General features: G+C 36.9%; 4 protein-coding genes across 4 annotated transcripts; 1 reads left to right on the forward strand and 3 right to left on the reverse strand.

Moving 5' to 3' along the window:
• LOC18782112 (PI-PLC X domain-containing protein At5g67130) lies at window positions 1,836–4,258 on the reverse strand. Its single transcript, XM_007215513.2, has 8 exons — window positions 3,931–4,258; window positions 3,709–3,831; window positions 3,262–3,399; window positions 3,043–3,141; window positions 2,638–2,941; window positions 2,345–2,568; window positions 2,170–2,256; window positions 1,836–2,091 (listed from the first exon to the last, which is right to left on the reverse strand). Exons 1-8 carry the CDS (start codon window positions 4,018–4,020, stop codon window positions 2,059–2,061), a joined length of 1,098 nt encoding a protein of 365 aa, XP_007215575.1. The 5' UTR covers window positions 4,021–4,258; the 3' UTR covers window positions 1,836–2,058.
• Window positions 5,403–6,329, reverse strand: LOC18782260. The gene is made up of 3 exons (XM_007215142.2): window positions 6,036–6,329; window positions 5,824–5,912; window positions 5,403–5,740 (listed from the first exon to the last, which is right to left on the reverse strand). Exons 1-3 carry the CDS (start codon window positions 6,057–6,059, stop codon window positions 5,593–5,595), a joined length of 261 nt encoding a protein of 86 aa, XP_007215204.1. The 5' UTR covers window positions 6,060–6,329; the 3' UTR covers window positions 5,403–5,592.
• On the forward strand, window positions 7,468–10,243 carry LOC18781915 (COBRA-like protein 4). The gene is made up of 6 exons (XM_007216460.2): window positions 7,468–7,685; window positions 7,789–7,868; window positions 7,997–8,453; window positions 8,577–8,724; window positions 8,843–9,120; window positions 9,201–10,243. Exons 1-6 carry the CDS (start codon window positions 7,634–7,636, stop codon window positions 9,482–9,484), a joined length of 1,299 nt encoding a protein of 432 aa, XP_007216522.1. The 5' UTR covers window positions 7,468–7,633; the 3' UTR covers window positions 9,485–10,243.
• LOC18783169 (COBRA-like protein 1) lies at window positions 10,008–13,488 on the reverse strand. The gene is made up of 6 exons (XM_007215295.2): window positions 13,215–13,488; window positions 12,544–12,623; window positions 11,446–11,902; window positions 11,197–11,356; window positions 10,813–11,090; window positions 10,008–10,636 (listed from the first exon to the last, which is right to left on the reverse strand). The coding sequence occupies exons 1-6, from the start codon at window positions 13,315–13,317 to the stop codon at window positions 10,344–10,346; spliced, it is 1,371 nt and encodes a 456-aa protein (XP_007215357.1). The 5' UTR covers window positions 13,318–13,488; the 3' UTR covers window positions 10,008–10,343.

The raw sequence follows: 14,311 nt of genomic DNA on the forward strand, positions 1-14,311 counted from the left end.
CTCCACGAACACAATAGTCAAAATGACATAAAATACATGAATATAGTATTAAACAAACAAATCCACAACATGCCCATGAAAATGTGAAATAAAAAAACACCTCTCTCTCTCTCTCTCTCTCATTTTTCTAATGTTCCGTTCATGCATGATGAACCAATATCATCGAAGCTAGCATGTTACTGGTGTGAAAGTAATACTAATTAGGTAATCAAGTAGATCTGATATCCTATTATTCCTAAATCCATTTGTATAATTCAACCTAATGACATTGATTTTATAAATACTATAAATTTATTTTTATTCCTTCCTCAAGATTGCTAGCATGTGTTTGGATGCCTCCTAACCTACCAACTCACATGCTCCACACCCAATTAACATTTAATTAGGTACATAATTATAAGTTTAATTAGTTACTCGATTCTAATCAAACCACTGGGATGCATCCACTGTATGACTCTGGATCCATCAGATCATGATCTTTTTTCCCTCGCAATAATCTCTTTGTTTATTTCACGATTACCCAACCAGTTGGTGGTGCCAGAAATGTTAGATCTTGGATGACTAAAATTCTGAATAAAATTAAGCCCTGATTTCTAATAAGTTAAATTTGAATAGTGACTAATAACTAGCTAGCTATAAGTCTAAGTCTAAAAACTTAGTCACGAATTTGACTGACTCAAAAATTCAAAGGTAGAGACAACCAACCCTCTCCCCAAATTTAGCTGATGATCTGACCACAAATTGTACAATCCAATAGTCTGTTAATAATAGTTTTGACCCAAAAAGAAATGGAAAAAATCTGATTACTTATAATGAAATGATAGAGAAGTTACCTTTTTTTTTCTTTTATCAAACTTTATAGGCACGTTCTTTTCTTTCTTTTTCTTCCCTTTGGGCACGTAGGTCAAAGTACATGTATTCAAGCACTGAGGTTAAGGTTGGATTATCCATCCTTTTGTTGCTATGTGCGGAAATACTGGCCCATGGCCCTAATCATTCAGTGAAGGTGACATCCACTTCAAACAAGTTATGACCGTCACGGGTGATTACCAATCCACCTATATAAAAACACGACGTGACGGTCACGGATCATTTCTAAAACTTACTTTGGTCTGAAATTGTTAGATTGTAATTTGAATTTATGGGAACATCTTTAAATCCAGCAATCTTGTCATAAAAGAGAGGGAATTAAGTGGAACAAAACCAAAAGTGGTTTTGGATATAGATGGATGTAGTACTACTCAATTATTGGAAGAGACAAAACCTGGACTAAATAAGGTGCGAGCCCATTTACTACCAGTAGTGGTTGGTTGGTTCCCATTACAAATATGCATCAAAGGATAATTCAGGATTTTCCTTTCTATTATCTAATTACTCCCACTTTCCATCATTGTGCCCCATTCTTCTCGCAACACAGCATGGAAATACACTAATAAAAGCCAAAATTTTGGGATTTTGATTAGATGTTCAAGCAGCAAATATATAGCAAAGGATTCCATTTAGAAACATAATCACTAGGGGCTTTTCTTTTTCTTCTCAGAATGTTCTCTCTCCAAAAGACAGTATCATTACTGGTTTCCTTTCCACAAATGTTTAGAATAATGCTATATTCACTTCAAACTTCAAATTAATGGTACTAAACTGTGCAGGTTAATAAGATTCGAGTTAGTCTTTATTTTGTTGAAAGAAATCATGAGTTCAAATTTCATAAACGGCGTACAATCGTGGCCGGAAATAAAGAATCAGAAGACACCTTAAAATTTCTCATCCTGGTGCAATTCACATGAAATGAAACCATCTTTTTAAGGAACATTCGTATTGGATGCTAACGTTTTTCGAGTTTGGAGAAGCCCACGTCTTTAGACCCGTGGGCCAAGCATTTTCAAGGCCTACCACAGACGACACAACATATGTTTTCCTCTATGAAGCAATGAAACGACAACGATTTTTAACACATCTGTTTATAGATATCAATTACAAATCATGCCAGTTCCTCGAGATTAATACAATTCTCATGATGAGGATTTAAGCTTATTACATGAATTTCTGTAGTCTCTGCTATGGCTGGCAAGACCCTGGAGGTGATCCTGGCTGCAATCAAACACGAATTGTTATAAAATAATATTAAAAAAAACTATCTTCATGCAATCAAAATTTGTTTTAGCTTACCACACATGCATGTACATCATTGCATCCACACAAGAGCTCCCCATTCAGGTTGTCTAAAGCTTGAAACGACCCTCCGCCTTCACTCCTCTGCATCAGAAACCAAGCATTTGTGTGAATAAAATTTCTCTGGTTTCATTCCAAACCAAGAAATTAACAGTGGGAAAAAAAGGCATGCCTTGTAAAAATCGACAGCGACGAAGTTAGCCCATCGGTTGCCAGCCGCACCATAACAAGTGTAGAGCATTTTAATGAGATCCCCAGAGTTAATTGCACAGCTGACTTGCTTGATGGGAATGGAAGAGAAATAATTAACCAACACCAATGATTTAGTCTTGTCATTTAGAGGTGCTGATTCTCCTCTATTTGGACAATTTCCTGGCTTCATTCCACCATCCCCATCTGTGTTCAAAGTAAGACTCAGAAAAAGTAAAGAAGTAAAAAATTTGAAGTTGGTTGATGGGTTCTTACATTGGTTTTCAACCATGTAGTTCCATTGGTATGCAATCCCTTCAGATTGTTCCTTGGCACTTTTTGAAGTAAATACAAGTAGTCTTTGGTTCTTAGCAACCATGTCACTAACCAGTGGCCAGTCCTGACCATTTTTGGGCATGCTTGTCACTGGAAACCAGTAATTCATCAGCCCAGAAGCTTTGAAGACATTTGTCAATCCATTTGGAGCTTCAACATAGTCCTCTAAAATCAATGTGACAATTTCTGCTGGGTTGGCTGATAAAAATGCTTCAATTTCCTTGAGGGTATCTATAGCTGGTTCCTATTAATTAGGTAGCAACTTTCTCAATCCCCAAAAAAAAAAAAAAAAAAAAAAATATTTGTTACAAAAAAGAATGAAATGGGGCAACTGGGTTTGCTTACAAATGCAGTAATGTCATGGCATTTTCCATTGAAAGAGTGGCACAACCACACATCTCCTTTAAAATCATACGTATCGAGCATTAAGGCTCGAACCCCGTTCTGTAAATTGTCAATGAAGACGACACACAAAATGATGGTCAGAAAGTTTAGTGAAACAAGTCATGTTATAAATTAAGCAGCAAATTAAATAGAATTGAGAAAGGCACAAGGCATATATACATTTAGCTGTTGAGTGATAGTATCTTCTTGATTTGTGAAGGTAACGCGAGGAATTCCAGTATGAGAAGGCTCTCCCTCAATAGCAAAAGCATTGTGGGTTGTCAAAAACGCATACTTGTTGAATGGTAGAGAATTGTTCTGTTGCATTGCAGCAAAAAACAAAAACAAGAAATAAATCAAAATAAAAAAAACTTATTGGGCCTAAATGGGCCCATTTGAAGGCCCAAATAAACAATGAATGGGTTTGGTAGGGCCATTGTGTTCTGTTCAATTGTTGTGACATCCGAAGGAGCCGGCAGAAGTCATGCTTGGATTGGATGGATTCCCTGTCCCCCAAAAATCTCTGTTTTTTTCCTTTGATGGTATTGTAATGTAAAGTTGGAAACTTCACAAAGTCTCTGTATGTGAGTCTGTCTGAGAGAGAAATAGAGACTGAGTTGGACATACCAAAAGCTTGAATTGGTCTGTAGTGGTTGATCTTATACATCTAGAGCCGGAAAAGGCTTCTGGGCAAGAGAAGCAGAAAAGCCCTGCCTCACAATCTCCGTCTGTTGAGCATTGTTCTAAAAGCTACACATTCAAACCACAAAAACATAAAGCTTTACTCTTTCTTTTTCCTGTCACAAACATTAATTCATTCATAATGAAAAAGGGTAGGCAGGCACAAACCTTGCACTGTCCGTTGGAGCAAGCTGTGGCAACGCTGAAAACCGCTGCACTAGCTATGATCATCAAAAGCAAGTTCTGCCGACTCTTCATATTTGTTAAACTAGAAAAAGAAGAAGAAAGGAAATAATGTATCTGTTTGTTGGGTTTTGGTGAGCAGCTTGGGTTTCTCAGTTTCGGCTGAGAAAACGAAGAACTCGGCAGAACTCTTGACTAGGAATTAAAACTGAGGCCGGGGATACATAATTATATGGATTGGATTTGGATATAAATGCTGAAATCCAAATGATTAAAATGGGAACTTGGCTGTATATGATTATATCCAATCACAATTCACAACAAAGACGTTGGTGAGACGAAGATGAAAATAGATTAAAAAATATGGTTTGGCTAAATCAGTCGAACCGTAACGGAACATTTAACTTTCGCTCCCATAATTCATTAGTTTGACACGTCATTCAAACTCTCTCGTGAAAAATTGACTCATGGCTAAGCAGAAAAAAGGAATTGCCGCTATTTTCATCACTCGTCCTATTTTTTCATTCATTTTATTTTCAAAATTTTGAAGATAATTTTATCTCTTTGTAAAATAACTTCGAAGAACTTAAGAAAAAAACTTCAACTCATATTACCCACTTATTCTACCGTTTGACACAAAGAAAGCGTATGACTCGTGAATTTGATCCAATCCATCAAACATAACTTGATCATCTCCATATGTCTCAAACTAATGATTACATGAATTAAAAATTGAAGAGTATTTTAAGAATAATGGTGGGTGGAAATATATGATTGTGTTTTTTCAAATTTACTTGGTGAGTAAAGAAATATAACAGGATGGTGTAAATAACAGCACTAAAAGAAAAAGAAAAAGAAATGGAAATGTAGGATAAGGAAACTAATCCATGTTAATCAGCAGTTACCATATATGGTAATGCAAATATATTTTTAGACCATATATTAATATATATACGAGGATATACTTAGCATCCTTTCCATCCCATTACAATCAATTACATGACTATCGGCATCCATCTAAATTCTAATACAATTCAACTGACCAAGATTAATGTTCTTTAGAAATTAACAAAAGGCCTAGAAAGAAATAGTCCTGGGCCGATCCACAAAAAACCGAGTCCATAGCTCCAGTATTTAATTCAAGAAGAATTTTAAAGGCTAATGTGCAAGAGGTTTGAATGTTGGGCAGCAACCCAAAATGACAAAATATTAGAGCCCAAACAGAGCCCATCGTTGACGCAATATGTGGCATGTAATATATATATTTTTATATTTATATTATATAAACGATAATCTAAATTAATATAAGTTAATTTAGTCTAATCTACACGTAGGGTATTTAAACTTAAGCGTAAAGGGACGAGCTCATTGCTCTAGCCAACTGGTTTAACCAATTGTTATTAGACATGATATATTTAAGAAGAAGAATCATGAATTGAATTAGGGGATGGTTCTTCTTCTTCTTTAAAAAAATAAGAATTAACTTTAAAAGATAGTTGATAAACATAACTATAGAATATCACCAATACACAATTAAATTGGCCCAAAGCAAAGCAAAACAAAAGAACCCATAACGTTACAAATCCCAACCCAAGTAAACTTTTCACAAGTAAATGTCATATAGAATAGAATAGATTTATAGATATATCATTCGTCTTGAGAGAAGAATTGGTTGATGGTAGGCATGATCTCAGGCGGGCGGGTGCGGAGGAACTTGCGCAGCCCATGCTCTGCATACTTCTCTCCCTCTTCTTTGTTTTCCAGCACTCCCATTCCACGCTTAGCTTTGTCGATTCTGCAAGTTAATTAAATTAATTCCTTTAATTTAATTAGGACCCTTTAATTATACATACATATAATCATAAGTATATTTTGTACCTGACATCCGGGTTGAGGAACACGTTCCTTGTAAGCTGAAATGCACACAAGCTTGTCACAAATGTCATCGCAGCCATTAGAGGGTACACCTAAACAAAGCAAAATTCCACACATGAAATTTTTTCATTTATAAATTATTTTATTTTTTGACGGATTCACTGTCCTGACCAACCGAGTCTAAACAAACAAAAGCCGAACTAAAGCTTGCTCACCTCAGGCCTAACCCAACGCCCCATCAGAAATAAAGATCTCCTTGTCTAGCTTTGTTGCTCTAATGAGAATGAGATGATCGGCAACCAACAGACAGAGAAACAGGCTATCTTCTTGCTTTTTACTGTTACATTGGAATTCTATGTGCGCCTAGTATATATAGTGTCGCGTGGACTTGGGGTCACCAACAAGGAAGGGGAACTAGATGGAAAGTCTATCCTACTTACTGTGGGCTGCATCTATTTTGACCACCTAAAACCAGCGGCTTAGCCTCTGGATTTCTAAAACTCGTAACTTTTCAATGGCCATTTGGCAGTAGCCTTTGCCTGTGGGTTGACAATTTAAGTCTTTGATCCTATCACTAGAATGTTCTTCTGCGGTGGCAATCAAATCTCCTGTTTGCAGAACATAAACATTAAAAGAATAATATTAATTCCGTGACAGATCAAAATGTTAAAAATAAAATATGGGCCAAGAGTGTACCAGAAAAAGAAAAAACTATTCTAGGCCTAGATGCTCCAGCCCAATTTTCATAAAGATTGAGAAATATGAGAAATCTGGATTATAATGAATCAGCCCTTAATAGTCATCCGATTAATTGCAGAGGTATTATCGGACGGATGAATTGAACCCCTCAACATAATCTTATCGTTACAGAAGCACTTGGGCTGTTCTTGTTTTAAGCTAACAAATTAGCAATAAAACTGAATAAATGAATTTGATTTATGACCTAATGCTATAAATTATGCTTTTTGCACGACCAATTGATGCTTATATCTAACCTAAATTACTAGTTCATCAATAGTTTGGCTATGAATCCCTTCTCAAATTGAATGATTCATGGAAATGAGTGGAAAAATACTGCAGCCAAAAAGAGAGACATTTTACTGTTGAAGCAAATCCAATTCAAGTCTGTTAAATGCAAAGCAGTTGAGTGGCCTTTCTAGCATAAAGGGACTCATTACTTGTCCCTACTTCGGTGTTTTGCTTATTTTCAAACTCATGCTTCTGACTTAAACCCTTGGAGACGAGCAAGATTTCAGACAAGACATAAAATATTCTAATGACACACATGCTAAAATGATTATTATGGATGGGTCGAGCTTACCTTGCAGAAGCAACCAGCTTGTATAATAATATAGTGGGATTTTATATATTAAATCAAAATTATAACATGTCATTGTCTGGTTTGATTAAATATTTTTTTTGTAACATATGTATGGCCAATTTCTTAGCTTCAACTTCTAACCTCATTATCTGTCACCTTCAGCTGCAATCCGGACCGTTGAGTTGTTGTGCTCCCTACAGATTTTTTTACCCTGCCTGGTCTCATTAGAAGTTGCTTTAAGACATGGAAAACTAAACAGAAGTCTCCAGATGAGAGAGACTAAGAGAATTGAAGATGTTAAAAGTATCTAACAACAATTTGGTAACCCATCTATGTAGAAAGCTAACAAATTTTTCTTTCCAGAGTCTCTATCTTTATTAAATACATACACATCCATTGCCCACTAGGAAGCTCATGATCGATTTCAGAGCCTTTGTCTAACAATCCAAATTCAATCATTGGCCAGTTGGTAATTAGGCTTTTGAACCAGAGATGAGATTCTTTGTCTCAGCTCTCTTCTCTCTTGTCATCTTTTCATATGCAGGTAAACTCTTCCTCCTTAGAACACTTGAACTTGGAACGAAACAAAATCACTTCTCTCTGCTTATGATTTTTGTAATTCATGCATGTTTTGTGGTTTGATGCAGCTGCATTTGATCCCTTGGATCCAAATGGAAACATAACAATAAAATGGGATATCATGTCTTGGACACCAGATGGCTATGTGGTGAGTTTGTTACTTATCTATAGTTGAAAGAAGTTTGTTGCAGAAAGATTTAGAGGGCATATGAACTTAGTCATCACATAATAAAATGTGTATCAATGACTATGCCTCCACTGAATTGTATTTTGCAGGCAGTTGTGACTCTGAACAACTTTCAAATGTATCGGCACATCATGAGCCCGGGGTGGACTTTAGGATGGACATGGGCTAGAAGAGAAGTGATATGGTCTGCGGTGGGTGCTCAAGCCACGGAGCAAGGTGACTGCTCTAGGTTCAAAGGGAACATACCTCATTGCTGCAAGAGAAACCCCACATTTGTGGACTTGCTTCCTGGTGTTCCTTACAACCAGCAATTCACAAATTGTTGCAAAGGTGGAGTGCTAGGTGCATGGGGCCAAGACCCCTCAGCTGCTGTCTCCGCCTTCCAGCTCAGTGTGGGATCAGCTGGTACTTCAAACAGGACGGTGAGGCTTCCCAGGAACTTCACTTTGCTAGGCCCAGGACCAGGATACACCTGTGGCAGGGCAAGAGTTGTGCCTCCCACAATTTTCTTGACACCTGATCGACGCCGAAAGACTCAGGCGTTGAGTAAGTTCCTCTGCCTGCTAGCTGACATAATGATCTAGAGATTTATAAAGTGCTTCATTCTAATATTTGATTTGATATATAAGTATACTCTGGTTAACTTAACATCATCATGTTTTTATGCAGTGACCTGGAATGTGACCTGCACTTACTCACAAATTCTGGCCAGAAAATACCCAAGCTGTTGTGTATCTCTCTCATCTTTCTACAATGACACAGTTATTCCTTGTCCACCTTGTACTTGTGGTTGCCAAACCAAGGACAATTGTGTCAAGTAAGTCATGACCCTTTTGGACATTTTCAAAATATAGTCTAAAATAACTACATATTACATAATTTGTGCAGAGATGTATGCATAAATAATAACATGATCCATGTTGATTGTGTTACAGAAGTGACTCCAAAATTCTGAGCACGGTGGGAGTTAACACTCCGAAGAAAGACAATAAGCCGCTGCTGCAGTGCACAAGGCACATGTGCCCGGTTAGAGTGCACTGGCATGTGCAGCGTAACTATAAGGATTATTGGCGTGTGAAGGTTTCGATCACGAACTTCAACTATCGGATGAACTACACGCTTTGGACTCTGGTTGTTCAGCATCCTAATCTCAACAATGTCACACAAGTGTTCAGCTTTGATTACAAGCCTCTTGTTCCTTACGAGTCTATAAGTGAGTTCCAAACAATCTCCTCTTCCACATTGTTCTCATAGTCAGGGGCTAACATAGCTGTCATGTTATGTTATATGCAGATGACACTGGTATGTTCTATGGCTTGAAATTCTTCAACGACCAATTAATGGAAGCCGGGCCATTTGGGAACGTTCAGTCGGAGATCCTGCTTCGAAAGGACAGGAACGCATTCACTTTGAAGGAAGGGTGGGCATTTCCTCACAAAGTCTACTTCAATGGTGATGAGTGCCAGTTACCCCCTCCTGATGCCTACCCCTTTCTGCCCAACTCTGCCTATCAAAATCTACTTTCCTTCTCAACATTCATTTCATCATTCATTTTCTTCTTGATAGCCATTTGGTGATTTGGCTGATAGATTTCGGAATTGTGGCGATATGGCTAATAAGTTTTTTGAAGCAAAGGTCTAAAGGATAATTTGCACATAGAAATGAAGGATAGACACTAAAATTCCAAGGGCTCTTTCTTTGACGAACTAAACTTGACTGATTCATATGTATCTTGTGAATAGAGTGGGTCTGGTATTTGAGTTTCTATGTTCTATCATCATCAGGAATATAGTATCATGTAAGTAGATCTTTGTTTTTTTTGAGAGATGTAAGTAGATCTATTAAATTCTGCTCTGTGCTGCAATTTGAATTTAAATTAATGCTGGTGATATTTTTGTATATGGCCGGCAACTTGAAGATCAATTAAAATTTCGAAAAATTATATATGCATTTGCACCTAACAAGTTAATGCTTACAACTAACCTTCTCAATAGGGAAGGTATTAGAGAATGACTATTATGAGTCAATGCTTATCAAATGACATCTTCAATTTAATGCAAAACTGCCATGATTTGATTGAATCAATCCGGTCATCTGAGATGTGAGAACGAAAAACAACTGTAAGATCGATACTATGATCAGACTCAATAGCTAGTTAATCATTCTTATTGATTTACAATCACGATTACAATACCCTGGTCACTCTACAAGTGAGGGGTTGACTACATGAATATACACACAACACAATAGCCAGAAGTAACCCACTCTTATGTAGTATCAAGAAACAAAAATGGACACCAGCAGCATACTCGAATCCATCTAACTTCATGGTGGAAGCATTTCACCAAAATGCATGGAAAATTGAGTGGCTTCCATAAATTTTGAGGTCAACTAAGCCCTTTGAAAATCTAAGATTTCAACACTTGCAAGCTCAGGTTAAGCATGAACATACATGAGTGCAGCTGTTGATAGAGAAGTCATGATTAGAGTAAGCAGAGAGGTATACTGTCGGAAACCAGAGTTTGGCAACCATGGATAGGCATCAGGAGGTGGCATGACACAGTTATCGCCATTGAAATAGATCCTTCGAGGGAAAGCCCAACCCTTATCAAATGTGAAAGTTGCTTGATCCTTCTGGAAAAGCAGCTCTGACTGTACATTACCAAGAGGCCCAGCTTGCATCAGCAAATCGTTGTAGAACTTAAGTCCCCATAGCATGGCTGTATCATCTGTTTGAAAGAAAACCAGATTACACATTCCCAACTTTCAATGCGCACGCATAGTAATGAAGATTAACATATGCAGGTCTTTTAGAAATCTTGAAAACTTGAAGTACAGGTCAAATCACATAATAAAACTACGATTAAAGAACATATGAAAAAATAATAAGTCAGGATTAGCATACTTATTGTCGCATAAGGAGTTATTGACTTGTAGTTAAAGCTGAAACTCTGCGTCAGATTGTCAAAGTTTGGGTGTTGGACAACTAAATTCCAATCCGAGTAATTCATCCTGTAATTGAAGTTTGTAACTGTAACTTTCACTCGCCAATATTCCTTGTAGTTTAGCTTGACATGCCAGTGAACTCGGATTGGGCACATATGGTTAGTGCATCGAACCAGAGGCATGTAGCTATTCTTGCTAGAGGCTGAGACAACTGAAGCCAAATAGGGGGAATCTGGCCTGCAAATTCACAGAGAACATAAATGTCTTATAGAAAAATAAGAAACATTCCATCTTAAAATCAGGAAAAAGAAGTTTTAAAAGGTGATTCTGGAAGAGAGCTCACTCTACACAGCTTCCTGGATGAGTTGCATTACTTTGGCAGCCACACGAACATGCTGGGCAGGGCACTACTGTGTCATTGTAGAAGGATGAGAGTGAGACACAGCAAGTGGGAGTTGTCTGAGCCAGGAATTGCGAATATGTGCACGTAACATTCCATGTCACTGTCATGAACAAGAGATAAGATTAAACCGATGTTTTCTTAGCACAAACACTTGTCTTTAAAAACATTCATAATATTATTATAACTTACTCATAGCTTGAGTGACTCTCCGTTTATCTGCAGTGACAAATTTAGTTGGTTTGACGATATTTGCGCGACCACAAGTATACCCAGGCCCTGGTGCATTCAGGGTCAAATTTTTAGGAGCTCTGACCGTCTTATTAGTGGTTCCTGCTTGACCAACACTTAGTTGAAAAGACCCCACAGCATTGGCTGGATCCTGCACCCATGAAGCAAGTACTCCTCCTTTGCAACAATTTGTAATTTGTTGATTGTAAGGAGTTCCTGGCAATAAATCAACAACAGTTGGGTTCTTTTTACAGCAGTGTGGGATTGTTGTTTTAAATTTTGAACAATCCCCTTGCTCTGTGGCTTGTCCTCCTACCATGTTCCATATAACCTCCTTCTTTGCCCATGTCCATCCCAGTGACCAGCCTGGTGCTTGAATGTGCCGATATTTCTGGAAGTTATAGATGGTAACAACAGCCTGTTTATTCAAAGAGAATGTTGATTAGATATTTACCCTATTCAACTATTCTTAAGTGGAAGGTAAAATGAATCCATGTTAAAATGCTGCTTTCACAACTAACAGAGATTTAATTTACTCAACCAAAAGAGAAACATGTAGATTTAAGCTCAACTTGTGTTTGAAATTTTATGTAGAGGACCACACCCTAAGACTCATTCAAGTGACTAAGTTTAATTGCAGAATATCCCCAGTAGGAATGTACACTGCAAGTGACAAACATACCAAAAAAACCCAATCTTACTCTACGGAAAAAAATATCTGAATCAGAGTCACTATGTAGGCTATGAAAGATTCACTAAACTTTCTTATGCTCATGCCAAGGCTGAGTGCACTCTAATCTGTGCAAGCAAGAAGCCAAATGGAAGCATGAAGTTCATTTGTTGTTCAGGTTAGGCAACTAACGTTTGAAGAATTTGATAAGCAGCTCTTGTTATTCCTTGGAATTCAGAACCATTTTTCTGTATTATCTAAGTTCATTGTATGTTTATTTATTTCTTTGAAGACAACCACATTAGAAAAGCCGTGCAATAAACGTAAAAAATAAACAATAAATAAACACTTCTCGACTATCACAGGCTCAAAATTCAAATAACACTTACAACATAGCCATCAGGAGTCCAGCTTATAATATCCCATTTGATTGTGATATTTCCACTGGGGTCAAGCGGATCATATGCTTCTGGTAAGAAATAAGCAAAACAATGAACACTGTGATGAGCTGAATCAATAGAGATTATGTAAAAATAGTAACTTTGGAGTCTTGTTCTCATTTTCCTTGTAATAGAAAGTATTTGATCGCTGAATTAGTTTAACTGATTAAATTTTCTTTCTTCAGTATCTCATCTGTTAAAACTAACAAGTTCGAATTCTTTGTGAAAGAAAAAAAGAGTTCGAATTCCAAAACAGAACTCAAAAATGGAAAAACAAGAGCTAAGGTCCATATTTTTCATCAAAACTCATTTGCATAAACATCAGAGAATTAAACGTTCTGATATTAAACAAAAATTGATTTCCTCATTTGTCAAACTCAAAACTCAAAACCCAAAACCCAAAACCCAAAACCCAAAAGTTGCCAAAACCTCACAAACATTTCTCCAATCAAACAGTCAACTACACCTTCAAGGAACAGAATTCAACTAATATGAGACACTCAGACACATTAGGCCACTATAGACTTAAAAAGGAATAAACCCATGAATATAATCAAATTCCAAGAAAAAAAATACTAACTTAAGAAAGATTGAATGAGAAAGAAGAAGACTGATGATACCTGTAGCAGTGAAGCTGGTACAAGCAAGTCCAAAGAGAAGCAAAATGGTGAAACTGATAAATTTTGAGACTGATCGAATCATGGGTAGGAACAGAGGCCCCATTTTCTGTTAAAAGATTGTGTTCTGGTCCGAATGTCTGAGTTTTATTTCTTGAGTGGCAAAAAGTTTCTTTCTTTTTGGTCAAGAGGGTGGCACAAGTTTCGTTTTTCCACACAGAAAAAGGCGTAAAGGGTGGAGAGAGAGTGGGACGAACGCGGTAACGTGTGTGCTCCTTTGCCAGTCTGCCTGCCAAGTCCCCCAGTTTAAAATGTAGTGAATTTTCAGAAAAACTAATATTGTATTAACGGGTTATTTATTAAAAAGAAAACAAAAGAATACTTAAACATATTAATTGACTGTTTCAAAGTAAATGCTTGACAGTTGTGATGATCACAAATCATAATCGAACGGCTTGGCAATTGGCAGCTTCTTGCAGACCGAAAAAGAATTTGGCATCTTCCAGTGATTACTAATGGTCTTGGTTTGAAGCTTGATTGTCTTTGTGGTTTGGAGTTTGTTCACACTCCAAGGTTGGTTGGCATTCACCATTAGGCCAAACTTAAGTCATATTTTGAATTGGAAAATGATAATTTGTAACCTAGCAGCAAAATCTTTATTGAAAAGTCTAAATGCAAAGTTACATTTCATATGCATCTTCTTTTTTATTATATGGTTTTGATCAAATCTTTCTGTGGGTAATACCGGATTTATTAATTTTTATTCCAAGATTTTATAAACCCTTTTTGGAGAATAGAAGACAAAGACCTTGTCCTGAAAAATAGAACACAATTTTTATTATTTAAATGTAAATTGTACCAAATGTGTATTGCAGAGAGGCGTACAGTATACATCCAATTCATATGTCACATGTGGACGCCAATAAGCATTCCCTAAAATCTGGTATCCAACATGAATTTGTAATGCATGAACTGGGCTACACGTTTTGTCTCTTTTAGTTTTGCAACCTTTCCTGGTTCTCAAAAGCTTCACCAGTCCTAGCCATCATCACTACCATTCAATATTATTGAAATTTGAATATAGCATTTTATAGATCAAT

Source organism: Prunus persica, chromosome G3 (assembly GCF_000346465.2).
Source record: "Prunus persica cultivar Lovell chromosome G3, Prunus_persica_NCBIv2, whole genome shotgun sequence".
Taxonomy (NCBI): Eukaryota; Viridiplantae; Streptophyta; class Magnoliopsida; order Rosales; family Rosaceae; genus Prunus; species Prunus persica.